This window comes from Biomphalaria glabrata, chromosome 2 (genome assembly GCF_947242115.1).
Source record: "Biomphalaria glabrata chromosome 2, xgBioGlab47.1, whole genome shotgun sequence".
NCBI classification, from domain to species: domain Eukaryota; kingdom Metazoa; phylum Mollusca; class Gastropoda; family Planorbidae; genus Biomphalaria; species Biomphalaria glabrata.
Window position 1 is genome coordinate 26,541,279 of NC_074712.1, and position 13,865 is coordinate 26,555,143.

At 35.3% G+C, this 13,865-nt stretch overlaps 1 protein-coding gene across 3 annotated transcripts in view; it reads left to right on the forward strand.

Annotated features, from left to right (window-relative positions):
• The first annotated feature begins 245 nt into the window (after positions 1-245).
• The window catches only part of LOC106055756 (coiled-coil domain-containing protein 33-like), a 48,218-nt gene continuing 34,598 nt past the window's right edge, over positions 246-13,865 (forward strand). For 2 of the 3 annotated variants that reach the window (XM_013212189.2, XM_013212206.2), the window contains exons 1-7: positions 246-385; positions 6,451-6,599; positions 6,807-6,924; positions 8,209-8,350; positions 8,913-9,087; positions 9,875-10,211; positions 11,967-12,125. In XM_013212189.2, the coding sequence (XP_013067643.2) occupies positions 6,499-6,599; positions 6,807-6,924; positions 8,209-8,350; positions 8,913-9,087; positions 9,875-10,211; positions 11,967-12,125 (1,032 nt within the window). In that variant the 5' untranslated portion in view covers positions 246-385; positions 6,451-6,498. Of the gene's footprint in view, positions 386-4,546; positions 4,667-6,450; positions 6,600-6,806; positions 6,925-8,208; positions 8,351-8,912; positions 9,088-9,874; positions 10,212-11,966; positions 12,126-13,865 lie in introns of those variants that run through there. The other variant, XM_013212197.2, reaches the window with a different exon arrangement.

The window sequence follows — 13,865 nt, forward strand, 5'->3', positions numbered from 1 at the left end:
TTACATGTGACAAAGTTTAAATCACATTGTTTCTATATATTACGGATGACCAGGCAGTGATGAATTTATGGACACAAATGAAATACCAGCAATTCATCTACCGAAGTTTAGAACAGAAACGGGTATCTCTAGGTTCTAAACAGTGTCTGTGGTCTACCTAGACTTACATAAGACTTCCTGTCAATCAGAGCACAAGGTTGTTTTTCCTTTATCTATGATTTGAATGAAAGCTTAAGATTTGGACTTGAACGCTAGCGCTATTCTGGAACTTTGAACGATCAGTTGATTGACTCTCTACCTGTGGTGTGTAGACATAGTGATTGGACAAATATTGATAGCATTGAAATCAAGTCCTGGGATTAGATTGAACACGGATGAAGTGAAAGTAAGAAAAAAGTCTCTCTTTGTTGTCTTTCTTGTTGTCTTTTTGTCTGAAGTACTTTCTTTTTGTCTTTTAGTCTTTAGTACTTTCTTCATGTCTCTTTAGTACTTTCTTCATGTCTCTTTAGTACTTTCTTCATGTCTCTTTAGTACTTTTTCATGTCTCTTTAGTACTTTCTTGATGTCTCTTTAGTACTTTTTCATGTCTCTTTAGTACTTTCTTCATGTCTTCTCTTTAGTACTTTCTTCATGTCTCTGTAGTACTTTCTTGATGTCTCTGTAGTACTTTCTTCATGTCTCTTTAGTACTTTCTTCATGTCTCTGTAGTACTTTCTTGATGTCTCTTTAGTACTTTCTTCATGTCTCTTTAGTACTTTCTTCATGTCTCTTTAGTACTTTCTTCATGTCTCTTTAGTACTTTTTCATGTCTCTTTAGTACTTTCTTCATGTCTCTTTAGTACTTTCTTCATGTCTCTTTAGTACTTTCTTCATGTCTCTGTAGTACTTTCTTGATGTCTCTGTAGTACTTTCTTGATGTCTCTGTAGTACTTTCTTCATGTCTCTTTAGTACTTTCTTCATGTCTCTGTAGTACTTTCTTGATGTCTCTTTAGTACTTTCTTCATGTCTCTTTAGTACTTTCTTCATGTCTCTTTAGTACTTTCTTCATGTCTCTTTAGTACTTTCTTGATGTCTCTTTAGTACTTTCTTCATGTCTCTTTCTCTTTAGTACCTCCTGGTTGGTGTTTATTTCTGTTTAAAATTGTAACTAATAAATGCTTATTAATTTGTTTTGTTAAAAGACTTTATAACATAGAAGATATCTCTCTCTCTCTTTCTCTCTCTTATATATATATATATATATATGTTTGTTGATCAATATAGTAAATGTATTGAACAGTTGAAAAGCACACCTTCAACCTTTTCAAATTGACCTATTATAGTTTCAAATACTGTCTCTATTGAAATATTACTAGATTAGAATTGGACTACGTGCCACATCGATCTATAGTGCCAATATCTGTAGTGCCACATATATCTGTAGTGCCACATATATGTGTAGAGCCAAATATCTGTAGTGCCATATATCTGTAGTGCCACATATATGTGTAGTGCCACATATATGTGTAGAGCCAAATATCTGTAGTGCCATATATCTGTAGTGCCACATATATCTGTAGTGCCACATATATCTGTAGTGCCACATATATCTGTAGTGCCACATATATGTGTAGAGCCAAATATCTGTAGTGCCATATATCTGTAGTGCCACATATATGTGTAGTGCCACATATATGTGTAGAGCCAAATATCTGTAGTGCCATATATCTGTAGTGCCACATATATCTGTAGTACCACATATATCTGTAGTGCCAAATATCTGTAGTACCTCATATATCTGTAGTGCTAAATATCTGTAGAGCCAAATATCTGTAGTGCCACATATATCTGTAGTGCCACATATATCTGTAGTGCAACATATATCTGTAGTGCCAAATATCTGTAGAGCCAAATATCTGTAGTGCCACATATATCTGTAGTGCCACATATATCTGTAGTGCAACATATATCTGTAGTGCCACATATATCTGCAGTGCCAAATATATCTGTAGTGCAACATATATCTGTAGAACCAAATATCTGTAGAGCCATATATCTGTAGTGCCACATATATCTGTATTGTCACATATATCTGTAGTGCAACATATATCTGTAGTGCCAAATATCTGTAGAGCCAAATATCTGTAGTGCCACATATAGTTGTAGTGCCAAATATCTGTAGTATTAAATATCTGTAGTGCCACATATCTGTAGTGCCACATATATCTGTAGTGCCACATATATCTGTAGTGCCACATATATCTGTAGAGCCAAATATCTGTAGTGCCACATATATCTGTAGTGCCACATATATCTGTAGTGCCACATATATCTGTAGTGCCACATATATCTGTAGTGCAACATATATCTGTAGTTCTACATATATCTGTAGTGCCACATATATCTGTAGAGCCAAATATCTGTAGTGCCACATATATCTGTAGTGCCACATATATCTGTAGTGCCACATATATCTGTAGTGCAACATATATCTGTAGTTCTACATATATCTGTAGTGCCACATATATCTGTAGAGCCAAATATCTGTAGTGCCACATATATCTGTAGTGCCACATATATCTGTAGTGCTACATATATCTGTAGTGCCAGATATATCTGTAGTGCCACATATATCTGTAGTGCAACATATATCTGTAGTGCCACATATATCTGTAGAGCCAAATATCTGTAGTGTCTCATATATCTGTAGTGCCACATATATCTGTAGTGCCACATATATCTGTAGAGCCAAATATCTGTAGTGCCTCATATATCTGTAGTGCCAAATATCTGTAGAGCTAAATATCTGTAGTGCCACATATAGCTGTAGTGCCACATATCTGTAGTGCTAAATATCTGTAGAGCCAAATATCTGTAGTGCCAAATATCTGTAGTGCCACATATATCTGTAGTGCCAAAAATCTGTAGTGTCACATATATCTGTAGTGCCACATATATCTGTAGAGCCAAATATCTGTAGTGCCAAATATCTGTAGTGTCAAATATCTGTAGTGCCACATATCTGTAGTGCCACATATATCTGTAGTGCCATATATATGTACTGCCACATATATATGTAGTGCCATATATTTGTAGTGCTACATATATCTGTAGTGCCAAATATATCTGTAGTGCCATATATCTGTAGTGCCACATATATCTGTAGTGCCACACATATATGTAGTGCCAAATATCTGTAGTGCCACATACATCTGTAGTGCCATATAACTGTAGTGCCAAATATCTGTAGTGCTTCAAATATCTGTAGTGCCACATATATCTGTAGTGCCACATATATCTGTAGTGCCACATATATCTGTAGTGCCATATATCTGTAGTGACACATATATCTGTAGTGCCACATATCTGTAGTACCACATATATCTGTAGTGCCAAATATCTGTAGTGCCACATATCTGTAGTGCCAAATATCTGTAGTGCCACATATCTGTAGTGTCACATATATCTGTAGTGCCAAATATCTGTAGTGCCACATATCTTTAGTGCCACATATATCTGTAGTGCCATATATCTGTAGTGCCACATATATCTGTAGTGCCACATTTATCTGTAGAACCAAATATCTGTAGAGCCAAATATCTGTAGTGCCATATATATCAGTAGTGCCACATATATCTGTAGTGCCATATATCTGTAGTGCCACATGTATCTGTAGAGCCAAATATCTGTAGCGCCACATATATCTGTAGTGCCACATATATCTGTAGTGCCAAATATCTGTAGTGCCACATATATATGTAGTGCCAAATTTCTGTAGTGCAACATATATATGTAGTGCCAAATATCTGTAGTACCACATATATCTGTAGTGCCAAATATATGTAGTGCCACATATCTGTAGTGCCACATATCTTTAGTGCCACATATATCTGTAGTGCCATATATCTGTAGTGCCACATATATCTGTAGTGCCACATATATCTGTAGAACCAAATATCTGTAGAGCCAAATATCTGTAGTGCCATATATATCTGTAGTGCCACATATATCTGTAGTGCCATATATCTGTAGTGCCACATGTATCTGTAGAGCCAAATATCTGTAGCGCCACATATATCTGTAGTGCCACATATATCTGTAGTGTCAAATATCTGTAGTGCCACATATATCTGTAGTGCCAAATTTCTGTAGTGCAACATATATATGTAGTGCCAAATATCTGTAGTGCCACATATATCTGTAGTGCCAAATATCTGTAGTGCCACATATATCTGTAGTGCCAAATATCTGTAGTGCCACATATATCTGTAGTGCCAAATATCTGTAGTGCCACATATATCTGTTTTGCTTTCGTCTCCCATTGAACTGCTAACTCTGTGACCATTGTTTTCTCTCGTTGCACACTCCATCAACCCTTAGATCTACAGGTTTATTGCCCAAACTAAATCTGAGAGATCTCTGATTTGTGTTACACATTTTCAATAAGGCAATCAGACGTCTCAATAGCGTGCTATCGGCACCCTTGGGAAAGAATCGGTCTAGTTCACTAAGCAATCAATAAATGAAAGTTCCTCAGTTTATTGCTTTCAAGTGGCAGTGAATACATTCAGCAAGCTTAAAGGGAGACGATTCACACACACACACACAGATCTAACACACATGAGATAAAACACACTTACTCTCAAACTAGTTGTTGACAAAATATTCTGCACAATTCATTTCATGGTAAGACAAAGTTTTAGTTTATTGATTAACAGGATTTACACCCCCCCCCCCTAAAAAAAGTCTCCATTAACTTCAAGTTGTATTAAAATATTAAAAGAAATAAATTTAATCTTTTATCTCTACTCAATGTAAGTCCAGAGCTTTCTTTAAAATACAAGATACTGCATAGGTTCACTTGGTAACGCTCTTGAAGAAAGTTGTACGTTAATTCTAGAAAGAAAGCGAGGACAAGTAGATGGATAGTTAGAGACATGTGTCTTGTAGGAGTCTCTATTTAGAGTTGGTACAGTGTTCTCTCGCTTGTCTAAAGAACTTACTCGTGTCGCTATCAACTCAATGCAATGTTTATTTGAATGCTTCGATTCCACTGTTACAATACATAGTGAGAGACACACTAGTTTCTAACGAGTAGTGTTTGATCTAAAGTAGACTTTTCAGATGGACAAAATTAAGTTCATTGAGATCTAGATTCTGCTTGAAAAGTATATTAAGTTCTTATTTGATTTACATTTATGTAAGTCATTGATTATTTATGGGCGAAGTCAGATACCTTTTCCATGCTGAAATAGCACTTACGGATTTCATTGGTTCAATAAATGAAAAGTTTTGATTCTCTATTAGAAGACAATAAGTAGTTTTTTTTAAAGGTCATGAGCATAGACATCAATAAATATAGACTGGCCGAAGGAAGTCACTTCATGTAACTTGAAAACATGTATATCTATTGTATTCGGATTTCCAAATTATGAAAAGTTGCATGATCTTCATTCTTAGAGATTAAACAAAACTACACTGCCTCCTTATTTACAATATATATAGGTGTGTATCATTGTGTATATTAAAAACAAAGTATAAAAAGCACTTTACTTTTATACTGCTCATAAATGCTGTATAACAAAGTACACACAATTGCAAGTCACAAATTTTCGTTTCATAAAACTCTTTAATCGGCCAGTCTATATTTATTTATGTCTATGACTAAACTACACTGCCTCCTTATTTACAATATATATATAGGTGTGTGTCTGAAATTGATATGAATAATTAACTTTTATACTGCTCATAACTGCTGTATAATAAAGTACACAAAAGTAAAAGTCACAAATTTTCGTTGCATAAAACTCTTTAATCGGCCAGTCTATATTTATTTATGTCTATGTTCATGAGTTAGTGTTACTTTTTAATAAATTTTTTTTTTTAAATTCTGTTGCGCCTGAGAATTGGGCAATTTTAGGAAATGGTGTTCTCTTTTATATTCATCGTTTACATTGATGACTGTTAGTATAAGCAAGTTACATTACATCGTGGTTGTTACATAAGGCAAAATATGTAGGTCGCAGCTGGGGCTGCGTATCCACGGTAACTACAGCATTCTTAATTAGTCTTTGGAATCGAAGACAAGCCGTATTATTACATTACATCGTATACCTATGATAATAATATAATTTGTTTATATTATATTTTTTTAAATTAAATTTAAAAATATACAGTATTTGCTTTTTCTATTTATGTTTGTAACAATGTTTTCTTATAGAAAATTGATGCAACATAATGTTAAAGAGAGAGCATACAAGTAATTTCATATCTAAACAGGAATCGAAATCGCAGGGGTTAAATTCTGTGTGTGGGGAGCGCTCTTATGCAGCCAAACGAGGAAGCTACAACTAATAGGCCTACATTCTTAGGGAGCTTCAACCGTATCTCAGAATGTGTATCTGTTCGTATCTAAACATATATATTAGACATAATTAACATAATTTTGATTAGGTCTATATTCCTTCCAGAACGATGGATTAGTGAAATTCTAAAAAGACTAAAACTTAAAGTTCAAAATGACCAGTCCAAGGTTGCCTTACCCGGAGCTGAAGTCCAACAGACTTGGATTTCCAGATTCCTCCACTCCTGGCATGAGCAGCAGTCGATTAGCTGATAGGTAATGTCACAATGTCACAGAGCTCTTTGCTTCTGATCTTAACTTGATCTACAACATTTTTATCTTTTTTCAATTGAAACATTTTTTCTTTATAATTTATAAGAATACCGACTAATAAACAAAATAAAGAAATTGAAATATTTAGATCTGTTGTCTTTTTGTTTTGCTAGACCAAAGTATTAAAAACCTTGTTGTATGTTTGTATAGCATTGAACGAAAGACTTTAGAATTCGACATTGACGTGCTAGATGCAGTCTTCAACAGACCAGGTCGATACTTTATCAAAATGACCATTCAGAGTCTGGCCACTAAAGATTACTCCAACGTAAGTGACGCAGTAGAAAGCTGAACAAAATGTTTTATAGCAAGTTGGCGCGGGGGAAGTGAAATCTGAGAGTCTTGTTAAACACAACGCAAGTCCGGCAATTTCCAAAGCTTATATCAACTCACTAAGTCTGTCTGGTACAAATCTTGTCCACGTTATTTCTCCAACTTCCCATCCTCGGATTAAGTTGAAAGTTTACACAATTATTCATTGTCAATGAACCACAAGAAACAATCGTAAAATGGATATATTAACATATTTGTTTATCAATATGTCGTAACGGTTAGATCTGTCATACCTAGGCATTATTGGCTAAGGGAAAATAAGCCTTGTGTAGAGAATTAGGTCGTTGGCTAAAAATGTGAGACTAACAAAAGATAACCCTAATAAGTAAGCATACTTATATAGGTCAAGTTCAGACTATTTTTAAACATTGCTTTTGAAAAGGCAGCACTGAAATCTTCTTCCAGATACCCCCTCTTCTCCCTCCCCCCCCAAAAAAAAAACAAAACAACAACAACAACCGGTCCACGAAGCTGATTGGACCATGAGCGCACAGAGCATGTTAAAAACATGAACATTGAGTTAAACATAAACATTAATAATAAAAATATTCCCAATAGTACATATTCATTTTTGATGTTCTGGATCTATTAAAAAGAATTACATTTTGATTGGTTCAAAATAACTGGAACGATGCCGAAAAGAAATACACTGAAGGGAAGAAAGAAAGAGCGACGTATGTCGTAGACGTGACGTCACGAAATCAGTTTGAAAGGGATGGAGAAAAATGACTCTGTTCTTTAAACGGTTAGAAGTCGTCTAGTATCATACAGTCCAGAGTTGACTTTATCTGTGAGCATACAGTCCAGAGTTGACTTTATCTGTGAGCATACAGTCCAGAGTTGACGTTATCTGTGAGCATACAGTCCAGAGTTGACCTTATCTGTGAGCATACAGTCCAGAGTTGACCTTATCTGTGAGCATACAGTCCAGAGTTGACTTTATCTGTGAGCCATAAAATAGCACAAAAAACAAAGTATTTATTTCGAGAAAAAAGGTGTTAATCTCCTCAAAAGTGAAGTCTATATCAATAACTTATTCTATAACAGATCTAAGTGAAGTCTATATCAATAACTTATTCTATAACAGATCCTACTAAGTGAAGTCTATATCAATAACTTATTTTATGACAGATCCTACTAAGTGAAGTCTATATCAATAACTTATTTTATGACAGATCCTACTAAGTGAAGTCTATATCAATAACTTATTTTATGACAGATCCTACTAAGGAAATGGCCAGATGAAGGTTTTGCAAGGGACTACGAGGCGGTGACGAGCGTGGTCACGCAGAGGAATCAAGAAAATGTTCCAGAACTTTGTTTATTTGACGATAAGAAATTTACATTTCGACTTCCAGCAGGTAATGGTCCTTTTGTTTTAGGCTAAATGCATTCTTAGCCAGTTCATATAATGTCTGTTTATTGGACTATATCTCTATATCGTATTAGCAATTGTAAATTAGTACTAAACTAGATCTGAGACTTGTCCTATTGTTTTTTTTTTGTTTATTAATTTTCTATTGTGTTTGATTTTTCCTTCAATAAAGTTTAGATTTTATTAGTATATTTTTAAGCGTAAAAAATACTCTACAGTAAATGTAACCATGTGTCAAACCAACAGTGCGTGTAACTTAGTTATTGCTTCTCTTGACTGATATCATTTCCAGTAGTTTTGTAAATAAGAATGATTTTTTAAATTTATTCCTACTTCGAAATACTACAATTTTTGACTCTTCTAAACAATACAGAGACCTCTTCTAACACTTCAGTGACCTTTTCTGAACACTCCAATGACCTCTTCTAAACACTCCAATGACCTATTCTGAATAATGCTATGACATTTTCTTAACTCTGTAAAGTTTGTGTTTTTGTACATAAATACTAAGATGTCATTTCTTATATTTTGGTGATCCTTCCTCTTAGGTTTCTGTAAAAATGACAGAAATCATGACGTCTATCTTCTGTTTGAGGCGTTTTATTTACCAAGTAACAACAAAGACAGTGGTAAAAAGATGGGTGAAGGTAAAGTAGCTATTTATCCTAGGACCAACGCCCCCAGGACAAACCATACAGTCAATCCAGGGGAAGATATGTACAGGTCAGTAGACCTATTGCATATATGCTGTAATTGACCTAGAGCTATCTGTGTCTTATATCATTAAAGATGATGTAGGTATACATTTGACTGTTATTTAATTATATACTTTGTAATTCAATTATTTTTTAGGTATATACCTAGTAAGTATAGATAAAAAAAAAATAGTTTTTTCAAGACACTTATCAACAATGTTCTGTTAGTGTTTTTTTAAAAACCCATTTCCACAGACACATATGAGTGTTTCAGTATTGTATTGAAACCCATTTCTCCCAGACACATATCAGTTTTTTGATACTGTATTTGAACCCATTTCTCCTAAGACACATATCAGTCTTTCATTACTGTATTTAAACCCATTTCTCCCCAGACACATGTCAGTCTTTCAGTACTGTATTTAAACCCATTTCTCCCAGACACATATAAGTCTTTCTTTACTGTATTTAAACCCATTTCTCCCCAGACACATGTCAGTCTTTCAGTACTGTATTTAAACCCATTTCTCCCAGACACATATCAGTCTTTCATTACTGTATTTAAACCCATTTCTCCTAAGACACATATCAGTCTTTCTTTACTGTATTTAAACCCATTTCTCCTAAGACACATATCAGTCTTTCTTTACTGTATTTAAACCCATTTCTCCCCAGACACATGTCAGTCTTTCAGTACTGTATTTAAACCCATTTCTCCCAGACACATATAAGTCTTTCAGTACTGTATTTAAACCCATTTCTCCCCAGACACATGTCAGTCTTTCATTACTGTATTTAAACCCATTTCTCCCCAGACACACGCAAGTTGTTACACTGCTCAGAACGTCCTCAAAGACTGGTAAAGCAGAGATGCACTGTGGTCGTATGAGGTGCAACTTTGCTCTGAAGGAGTACGACAGTGAGGCAGAGAGGAGGAAGAAGAAACAAGAGGAAGACAAGAAGAGGGCAGATGAGGAAGTGGCTAGGCGAGAAGAAGAGGAGAGGCGAAGACGTGAGGACGAAGAGAGTAGGAGAAGAGAAGAGGAAGAGAGGAGAAGAGAAGATGAGGAGAGACGTGAGGCAGCAAGAAGGAAAGAAGAGGAAGAAAGAAAAAGGAAAGAGGAACCAAAGGAAACAGAAAATCCATTTCAAGTAAATGTTTGTCCCAGCATTCTGTCAGTCTATTCAATAGATATGTGTTCTGACTTTCAGATTAGTCACGTGATTTTTTTGGGGGGTTAGTCCTTTTAAATTTGTTCGAAGGAAAATTGACGATCACACTCTTTTTTTTTTCTTGCTCATCAAAGTCTTTTATCTTATCTTATCTTATATAATACAGACGTTACTTCAAAAAAGAAGATGATTACGTCATACGCGTCATGCATTTAGTCATGCATATAAACCAATGACTTAAATTCTGCCAAGTCACTGGTTTTCCTGGCTAGCTCAGGCAACCCATTCCATGCTCTAATAGCACTAGGGAAGAAGGAGTATTTGTACAAATTTGTCCTAGCATATGGGACGAGAAATGTGCCTTTATCTTTGTGTCTTTCAGAGTATTTTATTAAGTTTTATTGAGTTCCTCTACAGATCCCACCGTTTTGAAAGCCCATTTACCAGATGTATTCAGTACATGATATACATTTGGCTGTCTTATTGCTGTGCTACCTATACAGATCGCTAGTATTAATTTTGACTACACTGATCTGTAATGACTACACTAGACTGTAACGACCAATTTGTAACATTTATAAATTTTTTGGCTTCATTTTTTTTGCATACTTTCTAGATCTATATTTCAATTTTATACACATAAAACTGCCTTACATTCTCTCCCATATGGCATAAAAAGATGAGCATGGTTTTGCTGTAATCCCTACATTAAGTTCTACACAACTAAATATTTTTGTTGTACTATTGACTAATAAATAAAATTGGTCAAATTGGCTAGCCAGGTAGATCTATATTTCAATATTTAGATGATTCTATAGATTATTTCATGTCGTTATCAGATTATAGCTCATAGATAGCTCTAGCCCTAATGGAAGTTCTCTTCCTATGTTTGCACGAATATTTTAAATGCTGATAACAGTTTCTACTCTTCTAATGCCGATAACAGTTTCTAGTCTTCTAATGCTGATGACAGTTTCTACTCTTCTAATGCTGATAACAGTTTCTAGTCTTCTAATGCTGATAACAGTTTCTACTCTTCTAATGCCGATATCAGTTTCTAGTCTTCTAATGCTGATGACAGTTTCTAGTCTTCTAATGCTGATGACAGTTTCTAGTCTTCTAATGCTGATGACAGTTTCTAGTCTTCTAATGCCGATATCAGTTTCTAGTCTTCTAATGCTGATAACAGTTTCTACTCTTCTAATGCTGATGACAGTTTCTACTCTTCTAATACTGATAACAGTTTCTACTCTTCTAATGCCGATAACAGTTTCTAGTCTTCTAATGCTGACGACAGTTTCTACTCTTCTAATGCTGATGACAGTTTCTACTCTTCTAATGCTGATGACAGTTTCTACTCTTCTAATGCTGATGACAGTTTCTACTCTTCAAATAATGATGACAGTTTTTACTCTTCTAATGCTGATGACAGTTTCTACTCTTCTAATGCTGATGACAGTTTCTACTCTTCTAATGCTGATGACAGTTTCTACTCTTCTAATGCTGATGACAGTTTCTACTCTTCTAATGCTGATGACAGTTTCTACTCTTCTAATGCCGATATCAGTTTCTACTCTTCTAATGCTGATGACAGTTTCTACTCTTCTAATAATGATGACAGTTTTTACTCTTCTAATGCTGATGACAGTTTTTACTCTTCTAATGCTGATAATAATCATTCTTTCCGATTTCATTAATTCTAAATAACTAGAATGAACAAACATTTATCCTTAGACTCGTCCTAAAGTTGCTCGCACACCTGGCCCTAATGACAAACGCCAAATCCTGGCCCCGAAGAGAGGACCTTCTCCTGTGAGCGAGTGGGGAGACACTACGTCAGTCAACTTGCCAGTCACCCCACCGCTTACACCACCATTACAGGAACTTAGGAAGGTGAGTTATCTTGGATTGATTGCAAAGTAGCTTGTATTAAACTATACAACAAAAAAAAAAAGACTAAAGCAATGGTCAGTTTGAAACTTTTTGGGATGAGAATTATTTACGAGAGTTGGTTTGGTACGATAATATACAAACTGTGTACTCTATCCAGTAAAGGGGGGGGGGGCAAAGCGAAAATACACTAGGATTTCAAACCAAGTCAAACTACAGATGAAGAAAAGTGATTTTTAACTTCGACATTTTAGGACGCCTGCCAGTTGACTGAACGCGAAATGGAACTTGCATACGTTAGGGAAGCAGGCCTAATGAAGTTGGTCATTGTACTGTCCACATGGCACATCGTTACCCATGGAAACAGATGAACTTACCATCACTTACCATCACTTACCATCATAGATCCAGAGGAAGATATGGGGAGGCAGTATGGGCGATCCCCCCTCCACTCAACCACCCACCCCACAGGGGCAGGGTTTTAACTAATGCCTATATTGTCGCTCCTCCCTCTGGTATGTTTGCCTATTTTGTGGGGTTGGGGGGGGGGGAATTTGCATCTACTGCTACTGCTCCCCCTCCCGATTCTAACGCTTCAGATGGGAACTGTCATTTATTTTTATTTTTCTGCATAAATCCAGTTTGTGAACTAAAATAAACACCTGAATAATACATGCAACTTATGGATATTTAGAACCGTTTATATCTTTTGAAAATATAAAATGAAAGAAGATTGTCGTTACCAGGTGGGAAAGTAAGAGGTTCACGCCCCATCCCACCTCCCAACAGGTTCTTTCTTGTATTAGTTGAGAAATTACACAATTTTCGTTAAAAAAAACCTGTCACTAATATAAGTTGCGCATGCTATACACAATCTAAGAATGCGTACTAGCTATAAAATAGAGAGAAGAGCCTGGACCTGATTTCTTGGTTTCATTCCTCCTCCTCCTCCTTCAGTTTTCCCTCGCTAACATAAACTTTTAAAAAAGGAGAGTCAAACAGGGCAACAGTCTTTTGGTACTGACTTAAGGCTCTAAAGTAAGTTATTCTTAGACATGAATTATTCGCAATTATTAAAAGAAATATTTTTATTAGCGGCCCCCGTAAGGGGAAAAAGCCGCTATTAGGTTTGTGCAAAATGTCCGTCTGTCCGTCTGTCCGTCTGTCACACTCAGATCTCGAAAACTAGAAGAGATATGAAAAATATTATTTCATCATTAAATCCGGCTTGAAAAGTTTAGGTGCAACGGCTACTTTTGGTTTTCTAAAAGCAAACCGTTTAATTTATAAAATTAATTATGCAAGCGATTTTTTCATAAAAATACACCAATTCTAAAACAATTACGTAAATGTAAGGGAGGCAATGTAACAATATGCTAACAAAGATGGACAATTTTTGTGTATTTTCAGTATCACTAAGTCAAAAATATTTTTAAAATGTACAGGAAATGTTTACAACAAATACAAATAATAGTTAAAGACGTTTTTTCTGGTCAACTAGCTGCTAAAATTAAAAGAAAACATTTCTGTTTGTTTATAAAGGCTAATAATGCACTTTGTATGTAAATATCACGCACATTTTTTTAAATGGACTTTTTATGCAGCGATTTTCGTGCAGTAGCGTAACGTCGCAACATGATCAGGTGCTAAACCAATTCCTTAAACTTTTTTTAAAAATCAGATTTTATTTATTTTTTGTTTAGTGCCCCCATCCGAATAAAAGAAGCTTATTTTTGTGCGTTT